Below are 27,801 nucleotides of genomic sequence, written 5' to 3'. Positions count from 1 at the left end.
GGGCTCAGAGGTACGGCCTGGAAGATGCTGTGGGTCCAAGGAGGAACCTCTAGGAGCCCTGTGTGTCTAAGTGTGAGAGAGATTGCATCCTCTTGACCTGGTGCTGCCTGCCCTCCTGCTCGGGAGCTCGGCGCAGCCCTGCCTGTGCAATGATGGCAGCTGGGCAGGGGGGAGGATGGGGCACGTACCGTGAAGATGTTAGAACGCCGCTTGGACTGCTTGCGGATGGGCGTGGGGGTGGAGGAGGCAGCGATGGTCTCGATGCGCAGCTCCCGCTGGCTGATGCTAGGGGTGGAGGGGACTGAGGACGAGTAGTCGCTGAAGGCGCTGCTGCCTCCGTTGGTGGCCTAAGAATAGAGAGGGCTGCTGAAAGTGACCCTGGGCGGGGTGGGTAGGGGGGTGCGGGGGGGCGTGCACAGCACGAGAGGCAGCAGAAGGGCCATAAAGGTGCTATCATGGGGAGCTGGCATGTCCTGGAGGCCAAGATAATCCAATGGTCACCATGAGGAACTTTGCACCTCTGTTCCAGGGCTCTAGAAGGGATTGGATGGGGATGTGTCTGTGCCAACCTGAGAGCTAAGCACACGCTGACATCATACAGCAGGGACACAGTCTGAGAGCGAACAAGTAATGCCGTCATGATCTGCATGTGGCCTAGGACAAGGAAGCAGGTCACCCTTCCTGAATTCCCAAAATCAGGGGCAGGAGGTTGGGGGATGGGTTCCATGAGTTGGGGCTGGGCTCTGGATGCTGGCCAATCTGAGGTTTGCTTTGACAAAGTGCATGACATAGAAAGCATCAGGAACAGCCTGAGGTACAGTGTAGAACAGAGCAAAGGCTTCTGGGTATAATAAGCTGCAAATGGGCAATGGAAAAGGAGGAGAAAGAGAAAACCAAAAACCACTTATAGGATGGAGACAAAATATACACAAGTGTCTTCCCAAGACCAGATAGTGTGTGAAAATCAGGCCTCACTAGAGCGCCAGGCCCCATCTCCCACACAAACTGGCCCAGGGACTGCAATGCCCCCTGCCTACCCCCTCCTCCTCCCTCATTTCATTAAGGGCTGGTGTAAGAGTCCTTGTGCCTTCTCATAAGTCCTCATGAGGGTCCTGACACTGAAGTCACACTGTCCTTGGGAAGCGCAGTGACTGACCGCCCACCGTGGATGACTCTGTGCTTGCAGCAAGGGGCAGTGAAGTAGAAAGGGAAGGGTGTGTAACTATGTAACCAAACGTTGGTCTACATATCAGGGCCAAAAAACAAACCCTGTGATAGGCCCAGATCTAGACAAATGTCCAAATGGTATGGTGGGTCCAAACTCAATGCAGGAGCAGGCTCAGAATCTACACATCCCGAGTAGAGCTGAAGGCCCAACACCCTCATGAGGATATGCTGCCCTTCTAATACAAAAGGACTGCCACAGTGCAGAGCCAGCTTAGGTGCTTGCTGGCCTTGGGGCTGTCAACTATCTCCTCCTCTCCAGGAAGAAGGCCCCGTACCTGCAACCAGCTGGAAGTGTTTGCCCATTAGAGAAGAAGGGATCAGACCTGCTTACCAAAGGCAGTGGTGAGCACACCGGAAAGAACTTTCTCTTCTCTCCATGCCTGCTAAGTGAGGCTTCCCTACACAGTACTTCAGGAGTTCACAAGAGCACGTGCTCGTGACGAGGGAAGACAGTGGAGTGAAGGGTACAGAGACCAGGACAAGGAGCACCACCACATCCACCACATGGCAAAGGCCAGACCGAAGCCACCCATGCAAGCGACAGAACCGGAGCCACGGCAGGCTGGGAGTTCAGAGAGGTGAGTGGAGCCTGGGACACAGGGAAGTTACGCACCTGATTGATGTGCACAGCTGGGATGGAGGCAGCTGACACGGCCGAGTGGCTGGGTGAGTTGGGCAGGGACTTGCAGGGCCCGATCGCCAGCTGCTGCTTCTTCCTCAAGGCTACCACCTTCTGGGCCACTGCAGGGAACAGCAAAATCAATTCTACTTGCTGGAGAGAGGGGTTCAAAATCCAGGTTGGCAGCTCCCCAAATATACTTAACACTAATTGCTTGCCACAGGCCACCCTACACCCAGCTCTGGAGTCCTGACTTACCGTCCTGGAAGACTCGTTCCACATTGAGCCCATAGGTTGCGCATGTTTCATAGTAGGTACAGCGCTTCAGGTCTGTGGACAGTTTGCGGGCCCTGCTGTCATCAATGACCCGGGGATTGGCGGCACTGATGGCATCTGTTGGGAGATGGGAGGATCACTCAGCTGGCTGAGAAGCAATAGAGGGTTATGTATACACTGGTGGGCCAGCAGAGGCCCAAGTGGGATGTGCAGCATGGAGACCTCGGGTGCCTGGGTCGTATTTCATTCTGTTATTGTCTCTTTGAATGAAAACAAACCAATGACTTGATGAGTCCTTGAACAAACCCTGAAAACAAATGTGGACACAACCCAGTTTTGGGGCACATGCCTAAAAATCCCAGATTTAGGAGGCTAAGACAAGGTCAGCCTGGGTTACAGAGCGAGACCATGTTTCAATAATAACAACAATAATAATGATGATGATGAAAACTGTGGACACAATAACCGTATAGAGTTCGGGAGTCATCCTGAGAAAAGCAGACTGAAGACCCTGTGTTTAGGGCCCATGATAGTTAAGAGCCTTTCACTGCTGGGCAGGAAGTGGGAGCTGGAGTCTTGTGGCCTGCTTCTGGAGACTTTACTAGTCCACCACCGTACCCTGCCATACAGCATGCCCTGCCTCACCCTGTGTGCCCACCAGCACCATGGGCACCTCGCTGGCATTTCGAAAGCTGCAGAGGCGTAGGAAGTAGTTGTACACCGTCTGGAAGCTGATTTCATCCTCCAGGCTGAACACAAACACCACCGCATCCACCCAGGCAGCAAACTGAGGAGATAAACAGAGTCAGCACCCATCGTCCCTGATGGACTCGGACACTAGGCAGGCAAGTCAGCAGGAGCATCACCTGGAGTTCAGGGGGGCCTCCTTCATCCCGGATCAGCAGCAGGTAACTCTGGCCATCCACTACAATCTCCTTTTTAAATCGACCCCCTAGGACAGAGTAGAGGTCAGGACCAAATGCAGAGAAAGGGAACATGGGGATGTGTGTGAGCAGAAGCCTGGGTGCCCAGGGAAGAAGGGAAGAGAATGGGCCAGGAGAGGAGCCAGAGCCCCGCACAGAGATAATGGTGGAGGAAGAGGCAACCAATGGCCAGCCTAGCTTGTGGTGCTCACCTTCAGGGGACTCTTCCTGGACATAAGTCCCTGTCAGATATCGGTGAACCAAGGCTGATTTCCCACTAGACAGGTTGCCCACTATGCCCTGCAGGAGAGGAATGGGTAAAATAGTGGTCAGAAGGCATGAGGAAAAGGTAAGACTGGATAAGCTTAAGAGGAAGGAAGGAACGTACGAGCTAAAATGGTATAGAGGGGCCCAGAAAAAGCCAGGGAGAGAGAGCAAGGCCACCGAGGAAAGGGTGGAACCAGCCAGGGCCCACCCAGACACAGGACCCACTCACCACTTTAAGCTCTGGCACAGAGCGGCTCAGGGTCCACTCCTGGCTGTTCACAAATGAGTCTGTGAAGACAGAGCCATGCCGTCAGGGGTGTGCACACACCTACCACCTACAATACTCTCTGTCAAGACCAGAGACCACTGTCCTCCGTGGGACCTTGACCCTCACCCCTAGCTCCCTAGGGAACAGAGCAAAGACAGTCCTCGGGGCAGGTCTGTGCTGATGCTCATCCTGCCTGTACTGTACAGGTTTGTTGCCCCTCCTCGTCTTCCTCTTTATGGTCCACATGAGCTCATCTGGCTTGGTGCCTGATGCCTCTCACCTAGATGAGAGGCCTCTCCAGCAGGTCTCAGACCAGACCCAAAATGGGCAGGGCCCTGGCAAGGGGACCAGTCTCCTTCCTGCGAGTAGGAACAGCTCACCCTTGGCAGGGTGGGGCCACCTACCACATTCCTGAGCCAGGGTGAAGAGGGAGGAGCCTCACCTGGCCCTGTTCTGTAGAGGCAGGTCCAATGAAGCACATCTACCAGGCCCTGCCAGGCCTTCTCCCCAGCCCCTCTGCAGGAGACCAGCCTCCAGGCTCCCTTTCATGAGCTCACACTCAGCACCATTGGCCCTCTAGACTCAGACAAGGTCCTCGGGCAGGAAGCCTCTTGCTTGCTGCTCAGTGCCCCTGGCTTGACAGCCAGCACTCATCTCTTATTCCCCAGCACATTCTAGACAGCCTGGCCTGGGCAGGACTTTGTCTGGGCAGTACTTGCTGTCCTGCCCAGCTCCCACTCACTAGCCCGGCCCACAGATGTCTCACAGCATTATCTCATTCAAGGCCACAATCAGTCCCTGACCTCAGCTGTAGAGGCAGCTAGGGAGAGTGGTCAGCCCCCAGCTAAGAAACTCTCTAGTTTAGCTTGCTCCTTTCCTGAGCAGCCATACTGTATAGAAAGATGTATAGAAAGAGCCACCGTATAGAAAGAGGTTGGCACTGGAACGAAGGTCCTTAAAATCTCTTAGGATGCCACGCCAGGATGCTATGGGCAGTGCCATTGCCTGGAATCCTCTGCCACTGCCATCTCCTCTGGACACTTCCAACGACCCTAAGCATACCATCTAACCAGTAAGGGGACTTGGGCCAGACCTAGCTATTCTAGGCAATGCTCACCCACCGGTCTCTATCAGGTAGGTTTCCGACACAAAGTGTTTTCTGCCAGACTTCAACCAGAGGCCACTACGACGACGGTGCACAGCGTTCCCCCTTACCGCTTGGCGCGCCCAGGAGTCCTGGGGCTGCGGCTGCCCGGCGGCTCCACAGCGGCGCTGAGGGCGCGGGCTCCCTCCGGCGGAAGCGGCTGGTGAGCAGCTTCCAGAGGCTGGCGGCGGCGCGGGGGCGGCCCGGCTCTGGTGGCGCGCACGGGGTATCGGCGCCCAGCAAATCTCGGCGACTGGGGAAGGTACCCAGGGAGCTGGCGTCGCCGTCGCTGCGGGTGCGCGCGCGGGGTGGCCGGGCAAGCAGCCCGGACTCGGAGCGCCGGATCTCCTGGCCGCGGCGCAGACGGAAGCTAAAACTCTTCCTGAGCGCCGACAGCCCGCGCCGGGGACTCTCCGTGCCGCGGCTGCCACCACCACGGAACACCTGCCAGCGCTGGCTACTCCATAGGGACGCTCCCCGCAGGAAGCCCGAACTCCCCGTGCGGCCAAGCCCTGCGCCCGGTGCCTCCGTCGCCGCCAGCTCTAGACGGTTCACCTCCAGGAACGTCATGCTGGTGGGCCGCGGCCTGGATGCCCTCTCTCCAGGTCCGCGGCTGCGCCGGATAGGCGCGGGGCTGAGCTCAGGGCTGGGCGGTGGCGAGCCGGGCCGTTCTGAGGGCGCAGGGCCCCGACGGCCGTGGCGCGGGCGCAAGAGGCCAAGCAGCAGGCCGCGCGCGCCGGAGGGCGCCGACCCCGGAGTCCCGGAGCACACGCTCCGTGGCCGCGAAGGCTGTTCGCGTGCGGCGCACAAGGCGGCCTGCAGGGCGGCGGCGGTCCGGTCGGCCGAGGTGCTGTGCAGGTCCAGCGAGTCGCAGACGCTGAGGGCGCGGCGGCAGACGGCGGGCCGCTCCCCGCTGCAGCTTTCCCCCGGCGACCAGCCCCGCTCCATGCTCAGGGCCCACAGGCGAAGGCCAGGCCCATGGCGAGGGACGCGGGGCTGGGCCCAGGCCGGGGCCGCGGCCGGGGCGCACGGACCTCGGCCTCTGGGCACCTGGTGCGGGCCGATGGAGTCCCTCGACTCCTCCACTTGAGCCTGCAAGCCCAGACCTGGAAGGGCCTGGAGCCAGCCTAACCAGGAGAGGCGGCAAGTCTGGCCTGGAACACCCAGGAACGGCGGTGCAGGGCAGCCCCTAGGAGCCCTCAGAAAACAGGAAATTCCAGCCAGGGCTCCTCCTAAGACTGGGCAGGTAGGTGAGGAGTTGTCATTAAGAGCAGGCCAAATAAATAACAGTCCTCAAGCACACCCCACAAGAGACCGTTTTTTGCAGAAAAGTGAACCATTTTCTCTTTCTCCAAAGAGGGAAGACCAAGACCCAGGATTCCAGGGCCGTCCAGATTCGTTAGAAGACCCAATTCTGAGCCAGGAGACAAGCAAATCTTATGCTTTCTCTGAGCTTCAGACTTCTGTCTGTAAACTGGAGAATTTAGCGAAGTGACCCTATTTCAGAGTTCCACTCTGATGTTCTTAAGGCTGAGAGGTGCTTGATGCTACAGCAGGTGATGTTGATGACTGAGGAAGCCTGTTTCTTTGGAGATTATAAAACTCAGAAGACACGACTTTGCTTGGACTGGGCCAAAGGGCAGAAAAAAAAAAAAAAAAAAAAGAGCAAAAGGTAAACCTGAGTGCCGGGAGGAACACCAAGCCCCTGCCGCCTAGCTAGGGCCACTCAGTGTAGCATTGAGAGGAGCTGGGCACTTACCTGCCAGAGCTGACACTGCAAACTCCACCACCCCTAATCTTATAAAGCCAGCGTCTTAAGTGGCATCAGAGTGTGGGCTGCACACACTGCCCTGATAACTCAGATTCAGCCCAGGCTGTGGTAAAGCTCTGTCTGTGACTGATCCTGCACTGCCTTCATCACTCCTGGCCAGACAGCAGCTTCATCACCCACATAAGACATGTACTGGCACCAGGAGCAGACTGGGAGAGAGCAGTTTAGGGTAGTGCTTGAGTGTCCCTGGAGAGACTGATCATCCTCCCAGGTCGCCTCCACCCAGCCCAGCCCAGCCCATCCCCATGGCCCTTTCAGCTTGAGAACCTCCTGGTCTCAGTGAGAACAGGCAGACAGAAAAAGCAGCAAATTCCTGAGGGGGCGGGGGCTGGGGGTGGGGGTGGGGCTGGGGCTGGGGCTGGGGCTGGGGGAATGCCTGGGAAGGCAGGGCCTCTCCAATCAAGGTGCTCTGAGAAAAGAGAGCCGGAAACTTTCAAGCCCTGGGCTGGATCTCTCTGGCCTTCTGCTCTCTCTCTCTGCTCTCTCTCGTGGGACTAGTAATTAAGAGTGGAGAGGGTAGCTGCCTCCCTGTTCCTTGTAACAGGGGTAATAGGCAGTTCCACAGAGGAGCCTTTCCCAGGACCTCAGGAAGGCCCAGGGACAGACAAAAGCCCATCACTCCTGACTTACAATTTCTAACGTAAGTTAGCCAGCTTTCTTGAGCTACACCTTAACACTGCCAAGCTGGAGCTAGAGAGGTGGCTCAGCAGTTAAACGCACTAAATGTTCCTCCAGAGAACTAGGGTTCTACTCCCACTATCCATGCAGTAGCTTACAATGGTCTGTAACTCCAAGACCTGACACCCTCACACACACACAGGCAAAGCACAATGCACATAAAAGTAAACTTAAAAAATAAACACAGGGGCTGGTGAGATGGCTCAGTGGATAAGAACGCCAACTACTCTTCCGAAGGTACAGAGTTCAAATCCCAGCAACCACATGGTGGCTCACAACCATCCATAACGAAATCTGATGTCCTCTTCTGGAGTACCTGAGGACAGCTACAGTGTACTTACATATAATAAATAAATAAATCTTTTTAAAAATAAATAAACACATAAATAAACACAAAACTGCCAGGTCAGGGGGCCCGGGGGTGGGGGGGAGGTTGTCTTGATTCACCCCTGGGCAGACAGTCCTGAGAACTGTAAGAGTGGGCTGACACTGGGGTCCAGACTGTCACAAGAACACGCCCACAGAATCAACTGAGCAGGGCTCACAGGGGCTCACAGAGCCTGCACATGCCTGAGCTAGGTCCTCGGCATGCTATGGTTGTGGGACTCCCAGTGTGGGAGGTGGGAGCGGGGGCGGCTGTCTCTGGCTGCACTTGCCTACTCTTGAGCCCCCTTTGCTCCTACTGGGTTGCCTCATCCAGCCTTGATGTGAGGGTTTGTGCCTGGTCTTGTTGTAACTTGTTATGCTGTTGTTCGGTTGATAGCCCTGGGAGGTCTACTCTGGTTTTTGAGTGGATCTGGATGAGAGGGGAAAAGAGGGGAGGGACTGGAAGGTGTGGAGCATGTAGAAACTAAGGTAAGAATGTATGAGAGAATTTAAAAAAAAAAAAAAAAGTGGGCTGAGAAAGCCACACGGAGCAGACCAGTAAGTACCAAATGCCCTGCTTCAGTTTCTGCCCTGACGTCCTTCAATGATTGATTGTGATGTGGAAGTGTAAGCAAAGTAAGACGTCTCCTTTCCAGGTTGTTAATGTCATGATGTTTATTACAGCAACAGAAACCCTAAAACAGTTCCCTGCCTTCATCTACCTATCCTGTCTATCCCACACATGGGAGGTATCTATTCTTCCACAAAAGACTAGGACTGCCCATCACAGCCCCATGCACTCCCAATGAAAATCCAAGAACAGGACAGTAGCTAAGAAGCCAGTGTCTGAGGACAAGGTGCCCAATGGGTGGCTTTAGCAGTGTGAGAACAGCTGTGTGGGACGGGTGCTAGTCGTGTAATACAGTCATACACCCGCCCTGAACGCTCTTGACAACCACGCTCTGTTCCTCCAACAGCCATCACCTACAAAGAGCAGTAAGGCTGGCATTGAAAGCTGTGCTGGACCTGTTCAGGACCAGGGCCCCACAGAACCATCCCCCTCAGACCTGTTCAGGAAAACCAGAACCCACAGAACCAGCCCCTCTTTGGGCAGCTGATTCTCAAGTGCCAGGCTGCAACTGTCTCACGGGGGCTGTGTGTATGGCTCTTTGGAAGTTTCTGAAGGATTAGTGATGAATCTCTCAAGTCCTGAGTATCCATTCTAGGTCAGGATGAACAACTGATTCATTGGCCATTCTGGGCCTCAGCCCCCTGCAGAGGCACAGGAACAGAGAAGTCTCTAGGCAGAAAGGACCTCGTGAACAGGGATGAGATACACCTTAGCAGAGGAGAAGGACAACTCCCACAGGCTTCCAGTTGGTCTCCAGTGCTTGCTACTGATGCACTGATAATCACAATGACTGACACATAATCCACAACAAATGGCAGCTGCCATTCTACAAAGGACCAGTTTTTGCCTGGAGACCAAAGTTTACATGCACCTGGCTTCCCAAGGATGAGGCATTAGATCTTCAGGTATGGCCTGTATGTTCCACAGCTCTCTTTGGCCACAAGGTGGCAGCAGAGCATCTTCCTGGCCCGGCATGCTAGCACTAGGGCCTTGGGCTGGCCACAGGTTCCCACCACCTCCATTCGGATCCCGACCATCTATTACCTCTCTTCAAAAAGGGATCCTCTGTCCAATAACCACGTATGCTACCACATCAACTTCCTAATGGTCTTATCCCATCTGCTACCACACTGACATCGGTATTCATGTCCATGAAGGTGTCTGTAACCTGGTAAAAAAATGATCTTCTTGTCACTGCCAACAGAGCCCTGCAGTCCATGACACTGTATCTAACCATGTCTCTGTGCCCAACCTTGCTTGATCTCACCTATCCCCCCCCCTTAACTATACAGTATCTATCCATCCCTTGTCCTTTTGGTCACTTGGAACTCAATGGAACTGTCCCTCCCTTCAGTGACCTCTGTCAATATCACCTTACTCCACTGTGAGATGCCTTCCTCACGCATCCTACTTCCCACTGGAGTAACCTCACTAGAGTTCTGGCAACACGTGAATTGTGTACCAGGGCTCTTCCTTAAGGAGACAGCTCCTGGTTGGACAGTCGGCTGATAGTGTAAGACACAACGCCATAATCCACACAAACCCAAAGCAGACAATCACAACCTGGGCTCAACCTCACCTCCAGCACTGCGTGTGCGATGGATCAACTTGCTTCTGAGCACATTTGTGAGGAAGACTCTAGGTGGAGATAACTCAGGTGGAAAGACATGCCCTAAATGTGGGTGGTGGCATTCCACAGACTGGATCCTGGACTAAATTAAGAGTGGCGCGCCAGAAGTCACCACTCCTGCTTCCTGACTTCAGATGCAATGTAACCAGCTGCCCCACATTCCCGCTGCCTGCTTTCCCCACTACAATGGTCAGCACAGTCAAAGGCAAACCAAGAGAAACCTTTCCTTCCTGAAGTTGCTTTTTGGTCACAGAAACACAAAAAGCAGCTAATTATAGGCACCCACTAGCTGTGTGACCACATCGGAATCTTGTTGAGCCTCAGATATGGTGTATAAAATAGAGAAAACCCCCTTTCCCAGCTCAAGCTGTAAACAGAGCAATGACAGGGTCTTTGACCCTGGTGGGCTGCAGGTGATCTGTAACTGGTGCAGCCCCACTAAGTAAGAAAGGGTGGTATAAACAAGAGGGATTAAAACCAGTGCCACACGCCCAATAGGCTAGGTAGACACTCAGGCCAAGGGCTGCAGTTCACATGTGCCAGGACAGCCAAACCTAGGCTGGTCCTCTCTACCCTCCAAGCTGGGGGCCCTGGAGATTTGAGGCCCTAGATGTAGGCCTCAGACATAACATGTGGAGACAGCAGTGTTGTGTTTGTACTTAAGACTGCAGTGGGTGGGCTCCTGATCTGACATTTGGCCTAACCATGCAGAGGACTGCTAATCTAAATCTTCACAGTGGAGCTGAAGGTGCAGCTCAGCCCTAGTTTGTTTAGCATGTGGAGTTGATCCCAAGCACAGCATAAACTAGCCACTTAAGGCACACCTGTCATCCCAGTACTCAGAGGGTCAAGACCATTCTCAGCTGTATCATGAGTTGAGGCCAGCCTGGGCCACATAAGACCCTGTCTTTAAAAACAAAGACACAAGAAGATGGCCATCTATTAGCCAAGGAGAAGCCTGTGGCAAATGTGTTCCTAGTACCTTCAGAAGCAGTGTGGCCCTGGCGGCACCTCGATCTCGTCAGACTTCTTCATTTCTGAAATATGATAAATTGCTATCTGGCTCATGGTAATTTGTTATGATTCGTTGCCCAAGGAAAGTACAAAAGAGCCCTATAGAAAAAAACCTCTGAGCTGGGGTGGTTTCTGGGAGATTCCCAGGCCCCTGCAACCTGGCAGGATTTCAACTTAGAGGCTACAGCCTAGACTTTTGGAGGTGACAACTATGCTACTCTGAGAGGCAGTGAACTGTCTAAGGTTGCACAGCCTGTAGGTACTAGAGCCCAGAAGAGGCCCAGAACTCCAAACCTTAGGCTTCCAAGTACACACACACACACACACACACGCACACGCACACGCACACGCACACACACACACTCCCACAGACATGCATGTCTCGTTGGAGAGGACCAGGACCAACCTGCTGGTTCCTCTTTATCCCAAGTCCGTCTGATCCACAATCCAGAAAGTGATTTTGCAGCAGCATCCCTCACCTATTTCTTTCTTTTTTAAAAAGGTCTCTTCCTTCAGAATTGAACACACAGCAGCCAGATGTGGACCCATACTTGTGATCCCAACTCTGAGGGTCCTAGGCTGAGGCAGGGCTGCCATGACTGTCTTAAAAAGGACAGAAGTTCCATGATTAAAACTTTGCTTCCCTTAGCTGATGTGTTTCTGTTTCTTCCCCCCCCCCGCCCCCCCCCCCCCCCCCGCGTCTGACAATGGGTACTGAACAGCAGTGGTTCTCAAACATTTGGGAGTCAAATGGGTGCCCTATGAGACCATCAGAAAACACTTTTATGAGTCATAAAAGTAACAAAATTACAGTTACGAAGTAACAGTGAAAATAATTTTTATGGTTGGGGTCACCATACAGCAAAGCCACAGCATCAGGACCTCTGACCTCGGGCCTCATGCATCCTGGGCAAGGGCTCGACCACTGAACTGCCAGCTTCAATGGGTTTCTAAACCCCATCCATTTATCATCTCTTCATTTCGTTACTAAGTTTTGAGACAGGGTAACAACTTCCAAGCCAGCCATGGCTATATGATTAAAGACCCTGCCTGTCTCAAAAAGTGGAGGGTTTGCGGTGATGCAGAGCATTTGTCCAGGTGCACAAAGCACAAAGATCTGGGTTCAACCCACCCTTAGGATCCTATCAACCCTCCATGATAACAGCATATTCTTAAAAGCCTAGCATTTGAGAGGTAGAAGGACCAGTTCAAGGTCATTCCCAGTTACACAGATGGAACTCGCCCAGTCATCCACCAGAAAGGTAGGGTGAACCCTTGCTACAGGTGCATGCAGACAGACAGACACACATACATACACACCCCACAGAACTTTCTAGTTCTGCTCTGTGGACAGGGCATACAGTAGCTTTATCTCCCTGGATGTGTGTTTCTCTGATTTCGAGGAGAATAATTTTTCATGATGACTGACTCCATGAATTTATTGTTCATGTCTCTCTCATCCTATTCTTTGCCTGCTTTTCTCTTGCATTTTTCAAACCTGTTTCTTAACAACTTGCAGGAGTTCTCTGAAGAAGGGAACATGTTAGCTGCTTATCCAGTACACGTACACTGTGTGATAAGAGATGTAATTATACTGACTGGCTTGTAATGGATTAGAACATATGAAAACTACCACCAGCCGCCCACCAGACAAGAACAGTGTTTGTTGGGGGAAGGGAGGAGCAGCCTATCCACTGAACCTAGCAGGGCTACAGACACAAGGAAGGACCGCTGAGGGATGGGGTAAGGACTGTATTGACTTTATTTCCAGGGTGTGGATGTAACCCTCTACAACCTGCTTACTAACACAGGACAGGAGATGAGCTCTGTTTCAAATGCTCTGCCATGATGACCAAGCAGCCTAAAGTCCTTTTTTGTTTGTTTGTTTTTAAACTTCTCCATACTCCAGTTTCCCCACCTACAAAATGGAGTCAAAATACCTTGGGAAAATGATCTAAAACTCACAGTTAGAATGACAAGTGGTGGTGGGCAGTATCAGGGCTACCACACGTGCCAGAGCAAAGCCCCTCTCTTGTTGCTTTTCTGCCTGAGGTAGCAGGAGCTGATTCTGAAGCTCCAGCTCAGAATCCTGCAGCTCCTCCTCACTCACAGCGAGAGCTGTCAATCTTGTGACATTTGCAGCACAAACACAAACGGTGCCGGCGGCGCGTTTATACGGTTTGTAACCCATCACGGCAGCAATTCTCACAATCACATCACTACTCTAGGAAAACTGTCCGGCGGTGCTTGTCAAGGCAGCTGGGCAGTGCTGCAGCCACTGGCCACATCTACTCAGCCACCCAACCCCAGAGCCAGCAGGGCCCCAGCACCGATCCCCTGCCCTAACCCTGTGCCCTTGGGATTCTGAAAGCACAGTGTTTCTTTGACGGCCAGCTTACCATCACACTGCACACATGTGCCCATCTCCTGCTTACAGCAATAGGAGAGTATTCACACCCACACGACCCACTTCCAACCTGGGTACCTGGCTTGTCAAAGAAACAGACTGTACTGCTTGTCAAATTTGGGCATCCTGAAAGAAAAGGCTGTGATACTGCTGTCCCCATGTTTAGACTTAACTCTGTCTGCCCTGTTTCCCCTGTGGTTCCTCCTCCTGGACTGGTACAGTCCACCCCAGCTTCCCAGGCAGAAAGGGATGAGGCAGTCAAACAGACTATCCAGGAAGTGATCCTCTGCCAACATCCCTGAGATGCTGTCCCCACCCTCCTGAATTTAGCCCTTGTCTAGGCCCTACTGTAAGGAAGTCAGTTTTTCTCCCTATCCTACCCCAAACACCATCAAGGTCTATTGCTTAACAAGGCCCATGAGATATGGTCTCATCAGCAGGCCCAAGATACTTCAAAGCAGATCTCACAGCTCAGAGAAAGCAAGATGCCAGCATACATTTGAGATGGCCTGTGTTGTCCTCAGAGCTATGACAGTACATATAGAACCAGGACCTGAGTCTGGGCCTGGTCTCTACTCCTCTTCCCTGGATTGAGGCCATGGGTGGTCCCCTCTCCTCCCCATCTGATACTCACTCAGAGGGTCTTTGTGGGGCTCACTGTCTCCACCCCACACAGAAAGACCACACCATTCTGTAAGCTTCCTTCTTTCTCTTGATAGCTCCATAGTCACCTGAGCTTCTGAACTATACAGCTCCTAGGTTCTTACTCATCTCCATGTGGCTAGGGTCCAAATAAGGGCAGTACCCTGCTTCCTGCAAGCTTTCCTCCCAGTACCACCCTAAGGCCTGGACTGGCCTGAGCTCAAAAGCTCTTGTGATTTCCAAGTCCCAATTCTGACCCCTTAGAGGACATCTTTCCCTAGCCATCTGGTCCTGCCTAAGGTGGACCACACAGCTCCTGGGCTAGTCAAAAACTCATGAATGGCTAATCATGGTGGTGCATACCTTTAATTCCAGCACTTGGAAGGCAGGGGCAGACAGATCTGATTCTGAGGCCAGTCTGGTCTACAGAGTGAGTTCCAAGACAGCCAGAGCTATGTAGTACCTTGTCTTAAACAAAGCAAAACAAAAACTGTATGACTGGCTATCTTAGCATTCTTACCACAGAGAAGGCATGAGTCAGAAGAACTGCTGCTTCAGCAGAGCACACAGGCCACTGTAAATGGCCTCTCTGCCTCTAGACCATAGAGAAGAGTGGTGTATGGGTCTTTGACCTGGTAGCCTAGAAAAGCCCACGCTCACTGCCCTGGCTGCAGAGCAGTCCTGGCCCTTGATCTATAAGGCCTCTCCTCATCTGTGCCACAGGAGCAGGCTCAGGAGACACAGGCTTTTCTGACCCAATGTGGAATCAGGAAGGTTTCTGGGAGGTTCAAGAACTCATCACACCAGGCAGGGTACTAGTTGGAGAAGCTGGGCGTGGCATGGCCTGGGCAGCTCTGCCATAGGCACAGGGCTCGGGCTTCATCAGGAAGTAGAAGTAAAACAGACACAAGCACAGAGCACATGCCAACTAGGAGCAGCAAGAGCTGTTCCAGGTCACTGGAGTTACAGAATGGGGAAGGTTACTACTGTATTCGAGAAGAGAGGGGCTAAAGTGGGCAAAGTGACCCAGCTGGGTAAGGGGCTGTCAGAAGGAGAAAAAAATGTATGGGACCCACAGTGAGCAAGATGAGCTAAGGCAATAATATGTTACTATGAGCGAAGGGATAGAGGAGAAAACTGAAGGTTGATTTGGAGGTGGGGCACTGATGCTGGACAGCGCCAGGCTCATTCTAACAATGCACACGGACTAAGGTGCAGTCACTTGGAGAGAACTACTCCACACATGAAAGGGCCAGACTGTTCCTGATGGGTTCTAAGGGATAAAGACCTACACAGAAGATACTATTTTATAGTTTACAAGTTCCATAGTATGGTGGTTTGAATGAGAAATGTTCCCAACAGGTGGTACAGTTTGGGAAAGTTTAGGAGGTCCAGCTTTGCTGGAGAAAGTGTGTCACTGGGGTGGGCTGACACCATATAGCCTCTGCTTGGCTCCCTCCTGCTCTGTGTGTGCCTGGGTTTGAAGAGGTGAGCTCCCAGCTTCCTGCTACCTCACCTCCCACCACGATGGACTCTTATCCTCTGGATAAGCCCCAAATATCCTTTTCCATGTATCAGCTGTCTTGGGCATGGTGTTCGGTCACAGAAGTTGAGAAGTAACTAAGATACTGTTTTCTTGTCCTATGAAAATCAGCCACATTATGGGCACTCAGGACTATGGATGTAGCTCATTAGGTAGAATACTTTCCCAGCATGCACAAAGTCTTGGGTTCAATGCCTAGCGCCACATAAACAAGGTATGGTGGTGGCATCTGTGACCGCAGTGCTTGGGAGGCAGATGCCAAGGTTAGCCTCAGTCAGAGGACAGGCTCAGAGGCCTTACTGACATGACTGGACTAACAAGGTGTCCATCTAGAGGTGAAACTAGAAAACCCAAGTGCTGCAGGCACACACAAGAGAGCAGAGAACCCAGATGACCCAATGGCTCCTGGGTCTGCACCTATCATGGAACCTTGTCCCATCTGGGCTACCCCTGAATTCCCTAAACTGCCTGGCAGAATGGAGAGCATTTACCCTGGGCATCTCAGTTGGTTCTTACCTCTTGGCAGCCTTGCTAAGACCAGTGACCCACCAGCCCATGCTGCCACAAAGGCCTCCTGGCTCCTCCTTTCCCCAGCTTCACCTATTTTTACTTACTTAAGCCTCATGAACTACACTATAAACCAGACACCAATTACCCACATCTTATCAAGATAAATCCAGCAGGAAGGCTGAAGGGGCCATCCAGGGTCACTGCACAGCCGCACAGCAGTGACACTCAGACCTGTTCCAGAATACAGTTCTGCTTATCTGTTCATTAATTTATATAAATTTGTTTATTTTGTGTACATGCATGCACACATGCACATTCTAGTCATAGGCCACAAGTGGAGGTCAGAGGGCAACTTGTAACCGTTGCTTTTATCATGTGGATCCCAGAGATTAAACTTGGGTTGTCAGGCTTGGTTGAGCCATCTGAGTAACACTTATTTGTGTACGTGTGTGTTTGTGTGCGTGCATGCACACGTGCATTCATAAATGTGCAGGTGTATTTTGGGCATGTCAGAGAGCAACTCTAAGGAGTTGGCTTCCACTGTCGGTTCTGAGGAGCAGAACCCTGCAGGCCTGTGCAACAAGTGACCTCAGCAGCTCTAAAACATGGTTCTTAATTCCACTCCGTACAGGCTTTTTTTTTTTTTAGATTTTTTTTATTTATATGTAATTACACTGTAACTGTCATCAGACACACTAGAAGAGGGCCCTAGATCCCATTAGAGATGGTTGTGAGCCACCATGTGGTTGCTAGGAATTGAACTCAGGACCCCTGGAAGAGCAGTCGATGGTCTTAACCGCTGAGCCATCTCTCCAGCCCTCCTTACAGGCTTTGACTACTTATTCCAACGTAGAAAGTCAAGAGTAATCTTGAGACAAGAGCCAAGCAGCAGCGTTTTTAGAGTGGAAAGCAGACAAATCTTTGCAAGTTTCCTCAGAACAAGGATTGTAGGGTAGTTAGACTCTAATAGGAAATACCCTCCAAACAAGAGTGATACTTGGTGTCCCAGAAACACGATGCCTTTGAGGCCTGACCTGGCAGGAGCACAGCAGGAAGACTTAGGGGTCTAGATTCCCCTCACCCTCCATCTTGGTTTAGGTACAAATGTCACAGCTATATCAGTTTCAAAAGCAAGAGGTAGGGGCTGTGAGTGGTACCCAAGGAGGGGAGCTGGGGAAAGAGAAAGCAATACTGTCAAACAAAGCACCCACCAGACACCACCATGGTCAGGAACAGGGCCTCAGACACATCAGGGGCTAGCCCTGTCAGCCCTGCTAGAGCACAATGGGCCAAAGCGCCGATGAGAACAGTGCAGGGTGGAGGGGCTCACTCCCCGAACGCAGAAACAAACGACTAAGAAAAATCTATACTAAGATACTAACTTAAAATACTAACTTATTTTAAACCTGAACAAATCCTGGAGTAACGAACCAAAGGAATAGAATTAATATAAAGGAGAATAAATGACATTTTGTATGTGTGTGTGTGCGCATGCATATGCTGTGTTATGCCAGGAATGAAAGCCAGGACTCTATTTGATAAACAAGTTTTCTATCCCCAGCCCAACAAAACTTTAATGACCCTTACTACTAGAGTAGAAAAACAAGCCATAATGAAAGAAATACAGGTGCAAACAGGGAAAGCCACTTAATCTTTTTCTTTTTGTTTGTTTTTGGTGTTTTGTTTTGTTTTTCCAGACAGGGTTTCTCTGTATAGCCCTGGCTGTCCCGGAACTCACTCTGTAGACCAGGCTGGCCTCAAACTCAGAAATCTGCCTGCCTCTGCCTCCCAAGTGCTGGAATTAAAGGCGTGCACCACCACCGCCCGGCTTTCTTTTTGTTTTTGTTCTCATCTGTCAGAGAAGTGGGCAGGGAAAAGGACACCTTAACCCTGGGAGTTGGAACGGTGGCAGAGGCCCTAAAATGTGCAAACTCCATATATTACCATCTTCATCTGGGAAACTGGCCAAAGGAAATGATCAGACAAATGCACAACTAGGTAATAAACAGTGTGGCCTTATCATAAATAGGATTCTGCACAGCCGTCTGGAATAATGACTACCATCAACATGGGCTGGCTTTGTACCAGGTACCAGCCTAGCTCATGTATGATCCTGTTGTCCTCAGCACGCCCAGACTAAGACATGTCAAGTGTGTAAACTAAGGCAGAGACGCTCTCCTTCCCCAAAGGGCTCTAGTCCACTGATGAGGTCCCTGCAGGCTCTGAAGTGAGACATCGTAGAAGCCACAAGACTCTATGCTTTGTACTGAGCAGAGAGTCCTCCTCAGTCCTATACTTAGCAACTGGGACCTGTCCCGAGAGCCAAGCCTGAAATGATTCTCAATCCTGTAGCTGTACAGCTGCTAGGTGGACACACCTGAAGTGACTCTGGAGGACAGGCACAGCCATGCAGTGAGCTGCCTAAATCGTTGAGCTGGGCAGGAGCACGGGGACAAGGACCCAGTGTCCTCACTTGCAGCCCAATTAACAAATGTTTCTTGCTGTGGTATCTGAACCTCCTCTTCTCCCACAGCAGCATCTGTCACAGAACAAAACAAAAGCCAAGCACAGAAGTTGGGGTAAGGTGGCTGGAGAGATGGCTCAGTGGTTAAGAGCATTTGTTGCAGAGGACTGGGGATCCCATCTGACAGCTCATAACTGTCCACAACTCCAGTTCCTCTGGTACCAGGCGTGCACACATTGTGCATATTCACCCATGTAGACAAAATACTCATGTACTAAGTAGGTTGTTTGTTTTTTTTTAAAGTGTAAAGTCAACATGCACACCTACAATCACAACACTTGCGAAGGAAAAAGCAGGAGAAACAGAAGTTCAGGGTCACCCCCATCACATAGCAGGTTCCAGGCCGGCAGGACCACTGTGACTCTCAAAGAAACACAGTATAAGGGTCCGAAGTCAACCTCTAGCATCCACATAGAAAGGCCGAGCATGGTGCATGCACTGGCAATCCCAGCACTGGAGAGACGGACCGAGGAGAAGCCTTGGGAACTGCTGGCCAGCCAGCTTAGCTGAAGCAGTGAGGCCCAGTTCACTGAGATTCCATCTCAAAAACTGTCAGTGATCAACTGAGGAAGACATTCAGTGCCGACATCCTTACTCCATGAGTGCACACATACTAACATGTACATACAAGCATGCACACAGACCCACAAAACCAAGACGAAACATTCTATCCTTGCTGTAAAAACACCAGCATACAAAAATCCACCCAAAATCCAGAGGGGAAAGAGTCTAGAAAGAGGCATGGCAGATTCTCCTGACAGCAACTTTATGTAGGGAAGGAGGGACAGGCACCGTTAAACTTCCTTTATATGAGCTGGGTATAACAAACACACATTTTCAGCACATAAGCATGTATTAAAAGATTTCTGTGTATGTGAGTATTTTACCTGTGTGCTGGATAATTAATTACTGTGTGAATAATCTAAAGTCATCTATCTGAGGAGCAGGAACCTCAATTGATAAAATGTACCCACCAGATTGGCCTGGGGGTAAGCATGTGGCACATTTTTTGATTCAGTCCACTGTAGGTGGTTCCAGCCCTAGGCAGATGGTCCTAGGGAGGTATAAGAAAGGTAGCTAAGGCCGTGGTGGCAGTAGTGAGGGCGGTGGCAGCAGGGGCAGCAAGCAGCAGGGCAGTGCACACATTTTATTCCAGAAGAGGCGGGCAGATCTCTTAAGTTTGAGGCCAGTTTGGCCTACAGAGCAAGTTTCAGGACAACCAGGATTACACAGAGAAACCCTGTTATGAAAACAAAAACAGGTGGAAAGTGGGGTGGGATGGGGGTGAGGAAGGCAAGGCAACTGAGCATGAGCACTGGGGGAAGCCAGAGCACAGCCCTCCACAGCCTCTGCTTCAGCTCCTACTTCCAGACTCTCACCTCCCTCCCAGATGGGATATAAGGCGCACAATGAAACCAACCCTCTCCTCCCCAAGCTGCTTCTGGTGCAACAAAGACTTAACTAAAACAGCCTGCATGTACATAGGTGTGGCATGTGCATGTCTGACGCCTGCAAGGTATCAGGTCACAGATACCACAAGTGTGAATGCTGGGAACTTAACCCAGTTCCTCTACAGGAGCACTGAGTGCTCTGAAGTACTGAAACATTTCTTCAGCCCTTTAAATGGGGTTTCTTATTTATTTACTTTGAGGTTGGGTCTCACTATGAAGGTCTGGCTGGCTGAACTCCCTACACAGGCTTGTACCCATTAGCTTTGGTTTGTAACTTAGTTACACATTTACTCTCTTCTAAGTTCTGCTATTGATTGCCTCTCCTCAGTCTCTCTCTCTCCTCCTCCCCAACACCCCCCCCCACCCCCGGAACTCCCATCTCCTATTTTCTGTCTCAATTCATTGACCATAATCTTTTCATTGACAGGTGATGCTTCGATAGTTCACAAGAGATTTTCTCTACACAAACTGGTCTCAAATTCACATAGATCCACCTGCCTCTGCCTCCCAAGTGCTGGAATTAAAGGTGTGCACCATTATGGTGGCTCAAATAAGAATTTTTATGCCAGGCAGTAGTGGGACATGCCTTTAATCCCAGCACTTGAGAGGCAGAGGCAGGCGGATTTCTGAGTTCGAGGCCAGCCTGGTCTACAGAGTGAGTTTCAGGACAGCCAAGGCTATACAGAGAAACCATATCTAGAAAAACCAAAAACATAAAATAAAATAAAAATTCTAAATGGTTTATTTTTAATTTATTTTATTGGGTATTTTCTTTATTTACATTTCAAATGTTATTCCTTTCCCCGCCCCTCCCCTAACCCTATCCCATCTCCCCTTTCCCTGCTTCTATAAGAGTTCCCCCACCCACTCATCCACTCCCACCTCCCCACCCTCCCATTCCCCTACACTGGGGCACTGAGCCTTCACAGGATCAAGGGCCTCTCCTGCCACTGATCCCCGACAAGGCCATTCTCTGCCATATATTCTGCTGGAGCCATGGGTCCCTCGATGTGTACTCTTTGGTTGGTGGTTTAGTCCCTAGGAGCTCTGGTTGGTTGATATTGTTGTTCTTCCTGTGGGGTTGCAAACCCCTTCAGCTCCTTCGGTCCTTTCTCTAACGCCTCTATCAGGGATCCTGTGCTCAGTCCAATGGTTGGCTGCGAGCATCCACATCTGTATAGGTAAGGCTCTGGCAGAGCCTCTCAGGAGACAGCTATATCAGGCTCCTGTCAGCAAGCACTTCTTGGCATCCACAATAGTGTCTGCGTTTGGTGACTGTATATGGGATGGATCCCCAGGTGGGGCAGTCCCTGGATGACCTTTCCTTCAGTCTCTGCTCCAAACTTTGTCTCTGTATCTCCTCCCAAGGGTATTTTGTTCCCACTTCTAAGAAGGACCGAAGTATCCACACGTTGGTCTTCCTTCTTCTTGAGCTTCATGTAGTCTGTGAATTGTATCTTGGGTATTCCGAGCTTTTGGGCTAATATCCACTTATCAGTGAGTGCACCTCATGTGTGTTCTTTTGTGACTGGGTTACCTCACTCAGGATGATATTTTCTAGTTCCATCCATTGTTAGTATTCTTATGTGCATCAGAGTTTTGTCTGCATGTATGTCTGTGTAAGGGTGTCAGTTGTAAGCTGCCATGTGGGTGCTGGGAACTGAACTTGGGTCCTCTGAAGGATTGAGCCATCTCTCCCGCCCTCACATGAGATTTTTTTAAAAGAACACATTCTGTCATGTTTCTGGGGCGAGCACCTCTTCACGTATGCTATTCTCCATGCACTCAGCAGAGTGGAAGTAATACCCTAAAGTGCCATGCTTCAGATGGGGACTCACGTAACCAGAAAAAGGCTACAGCAGAGAAGAGGGGGCTGGCTCGCCGTACGCTGTGATCTACAAGTTTACACTCCAGGGCAGTCTGAAGCTCAAACGCTTCCCTTGGGGCCAACTATGTGGACAACCATGTCACCTGGCCAAACCACCCAAGTGAGGAACAGGAACACCAGACAAAAACTAACCTATTTTCTTATTGATCTTTTTGACTTGTATATTTTAGTCCTGGCTCTGTGGCTCATAGTAGGGACTCTAACTCTGCAACACTGAGGAAGTCTTTGTGTTGCCTCCAGGACACAGCTGAAGACCAAGGAGCACGGAGAGCTGGTAGGCAGCACGGCTGACCCATACCTGCTCACCTTCTTGTCATACTCAGCCGTGGCAGACGCCAGGGTCTACCTGACAGTACAGAGAATGTGGCAGCATAGGCTGGTGCTCAGGTGATGAGGGGCAGGAAGGCATCTATCTGTCTTCCCTAGCGCCACCAGCCTAACAAGGTCAGAGCTCCCCTGCACCTGGGCCAACATGACATGTGCTAACAGCTGGCCAAGGACTCAAAGGCACATGTCGAGGGATCTACTCTTATGAAGACCACTCCATATTCTTGCCTGAACCCTCTTGGGCCACCTATGTCCTGCAGAAGAAAGCACCAACTCCCATGGTTTCTTGAGCTCTTAGAAGATAGAAATGGATAGCTACAGGAGAGAGCATTAAAAATTCCCTCCCAACTAACATGGACACCCTTGGACAATGTGCAGTGGGACTTTAGATCACTCGGCTCTAAATGGACTGTCTTGAAGTTCTTCCTTCAAGGCTCAGGGAGCTACGAACAAATAGTGGCTGACTGAGTGTACGAGATAGAGGCCATGGAGGAGTCCAGGAGAACGGTGTCTACCAGATGCACACCTAACTCAGACCGTGAGAGCATACCCGTGACCTGCATAGGTTCAAAGCACGTAAGGTCCCAGTGCTGAGAGCCAGAAGTGGATGCAGGCTCCTACCCCTAACTAAGAAGCCATCTACAACTGATAATCCCCAGCAAAAGAAAACTTTGTTCTCTCCAATATCGTGTACTAAGCACACTTCAAGGCATGCCCCACGCCCAGGTCAGCACAAACAAACTCAATGCTGTTTTTGTAGACTTTTTGCCTCATTTTGTTTTCTTCAGGACTTATTTTCTTATTGATCTTTTTGACTTGTATGTTTTAGTTTCTGGTTTTGTGTGCTTATTCCTTTATCTTTTTTAAAAGGCCAAGAAAAAGAACAAAAAAGAAGTTGGGTGGGGTGGGGGGCTTGGGAGAAACAGGAAGAGGGGAAAACACCATCAAAATAGACTATGAAAAAAGGACTTTTTTCAATTAAACAAACTTCCCTCCCCAGGGTCCATTTCACCCATCAACTGTCCCCTATGAACAGAGGCTAGGCACAGAGACTCACTTGCTATATACCCTGAATACCACATGTATGTTTACAGACCACTCCTAACACAGTGGTGGGAAACCCTCCAACCAGCAGGCCCAGCTCACACTTGAGAAGTGACAGCAGGTGGTCCTTAGGGGCACAGTCTGCTTCCCTGATGAAGGAGATAAAACAGACACTGACCCTAGAGCCAAAGATGGAGGGAGGTTTTCCTGAGGTCATAGTCTGGAAGCACGGTCCTTTCTAACCTGAAGCAGGCCTCTCAGCTTTGCCCTGGTTTCAGAAAAGCCAGTTTCATTACTACCACTGCAGGTGCCTTCTGAGCCAGCCCTTACTGTGTCTCTTCTCCCTCCACCCACTTTGTTCCTCTGTGTTCTGAGGTCCCAGATGTAACTGGGCCACCTAGGAGGAGTTCAAGAGACAGACTGGGAATGAATACTCTTTGCTGCCTACCAGCACTCCACATGGGTGTCCTTTCTCAGAATTCCTAGAGCCCTTGTGTGAAGTCCTACATAAGCAGCCATGCCCCCAACAGGCCCTCCCCACTGAAACAGTAACTGTAGGAATCACAGCGACAGATGTAGGTTCCAACCCATTCCTGACCTACAAGTTAGGGCCGCTGGGAAAAGCCTATCTTGGGCACTGCACAAGACAGCAGACCTGTGGCAAAAATCCTGGCCAGAGTGGAGACGACCATGAACAATCAGCAAAGTCAGGATCGGGGCTTCCATGCCCTTTCCTTAGGGCAGGGGTTCAGCAAGAGAAATCTCAGAACAATGGGGAATGCAGCCGTAACATTAACCTCAGGCTGCCCAGGCAGATACTGTGGCTGGAACCCTCTTCCTGTTGCTCCCTCTGGCTTTCCCAAAACACCTGGCCCCTTCTCAGCCTAAAGCAAACAGGAAGAAGCCCCATTTCTTCCTTCCAGTTCCTTTGGGATACCCCTTAGCCTGGGTAGGAAGGCAGGCGGAAGGGGAAGTGCATGAACGAGGCTGAGAACAATCCAGGGAGAGCAGGAGTGCTCAAAGGGACTTCTCCCGCTCTGCGGAAACACAAACCCCAGGGAAAAACAAAGGGGTTTCATGCAGCAGACAAAGCTGGGTTCCTGCATACACAGTAACAGTCATATGGCACGCACACAGAGGCACGGTCCACTTCCAGCCCAGAACTCAAACCGGAAACTGAGCTGGGCTGCAGGCCCCACTGCCCCATCCCTGGCAGACATATACCTGCTCAGACCCACGTGTAGAGACCCCTAGAACTCTCCTCCCAACACCTTCTCTGGGGTCCTTGATGGCCAGGTCTCCCTGAGTCTCCTTCCCCCACTGAGTGCCATCAGGAGAAACCCTGGTGTGCATGCATTCTTCTTTCTAGGACGCAGCCCCAGCCGCAACCAAGAGACTCAACTTTTCCTTGGGAAGGAGAGAGGCTGGGTTAACACTGGCCCCTCCCATTTCTGAGGGTCAGTTTCCCACTGGTGAGGCTGAGTGACTCAGAGCTTCTGCACATTCTATTCTCTAGGCCCTGGTGGTGGTTTCCTTCATTCCCTGGGGATAAGCGCTGGACAGGTGTTCTCTCTTGAGTAGGAAAGGAATTTCAGTGTTTTAAATGGTTCTGGTAGTCACCTTCTGATAAAACAGAACAAGCCCTTCACCAGGGATTAGCTGAAGGAAGGTGAAATGTTAGCCCCTTGAAGCACAGGCCCCTGGCAGCTCTGTGTGCATGTAACATCCTACATCTGCTGGGCTTCACACAGAAAAGATCAAGATGTGTTATCACCCTTCGCTGGACAAGGTGGGAGCCCTGCCCTGTAGAACAGGCCAATATGGTTAGGCAGATGGAGAAGTCTACTGCAGGGAGCACACAGGGCTGAACACTGGAATAGGAGCCTGATTGGTTAGGCTCCTTATTTTTTATTTTACTTTAATTTTTAGCCTGCCTACAGTGGAAAAGTTGGGTCGACAGAAGTGTGGGAGCCTGTAGGGCGGGGGTAAAAAAACTGAGTTCCTAGGAGAGGCTGGGAAGCGAAGGTGAAAGAAGGCACTGGGAGGCTTTCCCAGACAGATGGGACAGGGACAGGCCGGGGACAGCAGAGCAGAGGGCTGTGTGTGTATGGGGAACAGCTGGGTCAGTCTGGTGACAATGATCACCAAGGCCCAGGATTTCATCAAGGTGATACAAAGCTTCCAGGCTAAGCAGATGGGACAGTGGGGTACTTCCAACCCTCAACGGGGAAGTTGCTCTGGGGGAAGGCTCTAGAAAAACGCTGCCTATCATGTTTTACTTAGGACAGAGATCAAAACCGGCCCAAGTACTTCCTGGGACCATGACTCGAACAGAAGATGCCCAATCTGGTATGTGAGTAGGGATGACTGAGGTCGTTAATAATACTGATAAACAGGAACTAGGTGCAGAGCCTGCTCAGCCTGTCTGCTCCCTACTCTTGAAAGTCTCTGGACAGCTGATCCCCCAATACATACTTTCTCTCTCTCTCTCTCTCTCTCTCTCTCTCTCTCTCTCTCCCTCCCTCCCTCCCTCCCTCCCTCCCTCCCTCCCTTCCTCCACACACACACTGGTGGCTGCACACACACACACTGGTGGCTGTCCAGTAAATTGCTTCAGCCTCCTAAAAAGGCACGGGAAATCATCTTGGGAGTTGATGAGGAACTTGACACTTCCTCTAGGAACAGGGAAGCTCAGAGAACAGTCTCTTCCGGCCTCACCCTCTGAATCTAAGGGAAAAAACCCCACCTCATCTCTCCTGAAGACCCTGGGCTCACACTAATGCTACCTCCCAATCCCCAGCATAGCAGTGATGCCAAGTCATTTACTCAAATCCATGTTAATGAGTTTTTTCTGTCACCTAATTAGTTCACAGTGAACTCTGCCTTGAAAGGAAAGAGAAGAAAACAGGCTGGGAAAAGATCAAAAGGAAGACAGCTGGGAATGTTACAACAAAGGGGCCCAGATCTAAAGGTGGAGGGGGGCTCTACTCACAAAAGATCAGAGACTCATCAGCAATGGGTACCTCAAAAAAGCAAAACAGGCCTGTTCAAGTACAGATGGCTCCAAAGCCTCACACTAGATGGGAGCAGGATCTAAATTGAAGGACCCAAGTAGTGGACATGCCCTTCCTAATTCCAAGTCAGCAGCAACTAGCCTTGCTCCCTGCATTGCCACTAAGGCGGAACCCACCACCTGCTGGTGGGCGTCCCCCTTCAAGCAGAGTTGGAAAAAGAAGCAGATGGACCAAGGCGAGGCCCATCTGTCCAAGCTTGCTAGAAGGTCAACACTGCCACTGGGGTGCCTGTTGCTACTGCCAGCCAGCCTCCACTACACCAAAGGTTGTGGGGCTTCTTGCCAGCAGTGTGCCCCCCAATTAACGTGCCTTTCAGTTGCCAGGGTTCAGGCCCATGTGCCCACAGAAAGGAACATTAGTAGGAGCAGTGCATGGCCTGAGGTTTACAGTCCCCCTACATCCAGGCCCGACCTCCCTGGAGGTCAGTCAGCATCCTGACATCCACATGGATGCCTGGGGGTTAGAAGGGACTGGCAAGCGCAGAGGGTTCATCCAGAGTCTCCCACGCGGCCACAGCTCCCCAGTCCTGCACCCAGGCCAGGCCCGCGCCCGCCCGACCGCAGAAGCGTGGGGGTGGGTGTGCGTCGGGAGAGGGCGCCGCGGGGAGCGCCACCCTCCAAAGCCTGCAGGAGAGGCCCAGGAAGGCTGCCATCCACTAACCCAAAGCTCTCTCTGATCCTCCACCCCTACAGCCCGGCTGGGCCAGGGCAGCTGCTAAGATTACTCTCAGGCATTAGCCCCACCTTCACGACCCACCAAGGTCTTCCGTCGCACCCAGCGAGCCTGACCGTGCCTAGCCAGATGTGGCCCCAGGCCCTCCCGGTCTTTGGCGACTCAGCGCATCAGTCCTTGGAGCGACAACCATCTTCACATCCCAGGTCACGGAGGAAAAAAAACAAAAAACAAAAAACGTGTCCACTGACACTGGACCGAGCCCACCGCCCCTAAAAAAAAGTGTTCCTGTATGAGACATGGAAAAACCTGGACTAGGGTTCTGCAGTGGGGGTTAGCAAACCGTGAACCTCAGCTCCATAAGACCCCTGAGCGCCAGAAAGGGGCAGGGCCGAGGCCGTGAAGGACCCTCGCCCCCCACCCGCCACCGGCCAGCGCTGCAAAGGCCACCGCGTCTCAGCTCCCGCAGGCCCCCGGCTCCGCTCACCCTCGATGGAGATGACGTGCTCCCGGATCTGGTTCTGCAGCGCCAAATCCTCGATTCGCTCGATCAGGTCGTAGATGGCGTAGATGTTGGGGTGTACCGACTCGAAGCGTTGGATCTCGGCTCGGATAGCGGCCGAGTTGGAGAGCGCGAACTGCTGGGGGGGGCCGCCAGCCAGCTGCTGCGAGGGGCCGCCACCCCCGGCTCCGGGCCCCGCGCCGCCGAACTGCCCGCCGCCCCCCGCGCCGCCGCCGCCGCCGCCGCCGGTCCCCGGAGCCGCCAGGCTCTGCTGCTGCTGAGGACTCTGGCCCCCGCCTGCCTGGAAGTTCATGGCTCCGGAGGCGCGGGCCCCGAAGCGGGC

At 51.8% G+C, this 27,801-nt stretch overlaps 1 protein-coding gene across 11 annotated transcripts in view; it reads right to left on the bottom strand.

Moving 5' to 3' along the window:
• Agap3 (ArfGAP with GTPase domain, ankyrin repeat and PH domain 3) overlaps nt 1-27,801 on the bottom strand; it is a 49,871-nt gene extending 22,070 nt beyond the window's left edge. For 3 of the 11 annotated variants that reach the window (NM_139153.2, NM_001359881.1, NM_001256431.1), the window contains exons 1-8: nt 27,444-27,801; nt 3,542-3,600; nt 3,258-3,345; nt 2,989-3,074; nt 2,768-2,909; nt 2,105-2,239; nt 1,841-1,968; nt 189-347 (exon numbers count right to left, since the gene is read on the bottom strand). In NM_139153.2, the coding sequence (NP_631892.2) occupies nt 189-347; nt 1,841-1,968; nt 2,105-2,239; nt 2,768-2,909; nt 2,989-3,074; nt 3,258-3,345; nt 3,542-3,600; nt 27,444-27,771 (1,125 nt within the window). In that variant the 5' untranslated portion in view covers nt 27,772-27,801. Of the gene's footprint in view, nt 1-188; nt 348-1,840; nt 1,969-2,104; nt 2,240-2,767; nt 2,910-2,988; nt 3,075-3,257; nt 3,346-3,541; nt 3,601-4,795; nt 6,190-27,443 lie in introns of those variants that run through there. The other 8 variants (XR_001784661.2, XR_001784662.2, XM_006535677.4 and 5 more) reach the window with 6 other exon arrangements.

The sequence above is a fragment of the Mus musculus genome, chromosome 5 (assembly GCF_000001635.26).
Source record: "Mus musculus strain C57BL/6J chromosome 5, GRCm38.p6 C57BL/6J".
Taxonomy (NCBI): Eukaryota; Metazoa; Chordata; class Mammalia; order Rodentia; family Muridae; genus Mus; species Mus musculus.
The sequence above is the reverse complement of the archived record's forward strand: the minus strand, read 5'-3'. Positions and strand labels throughout refer to the sequence as shown.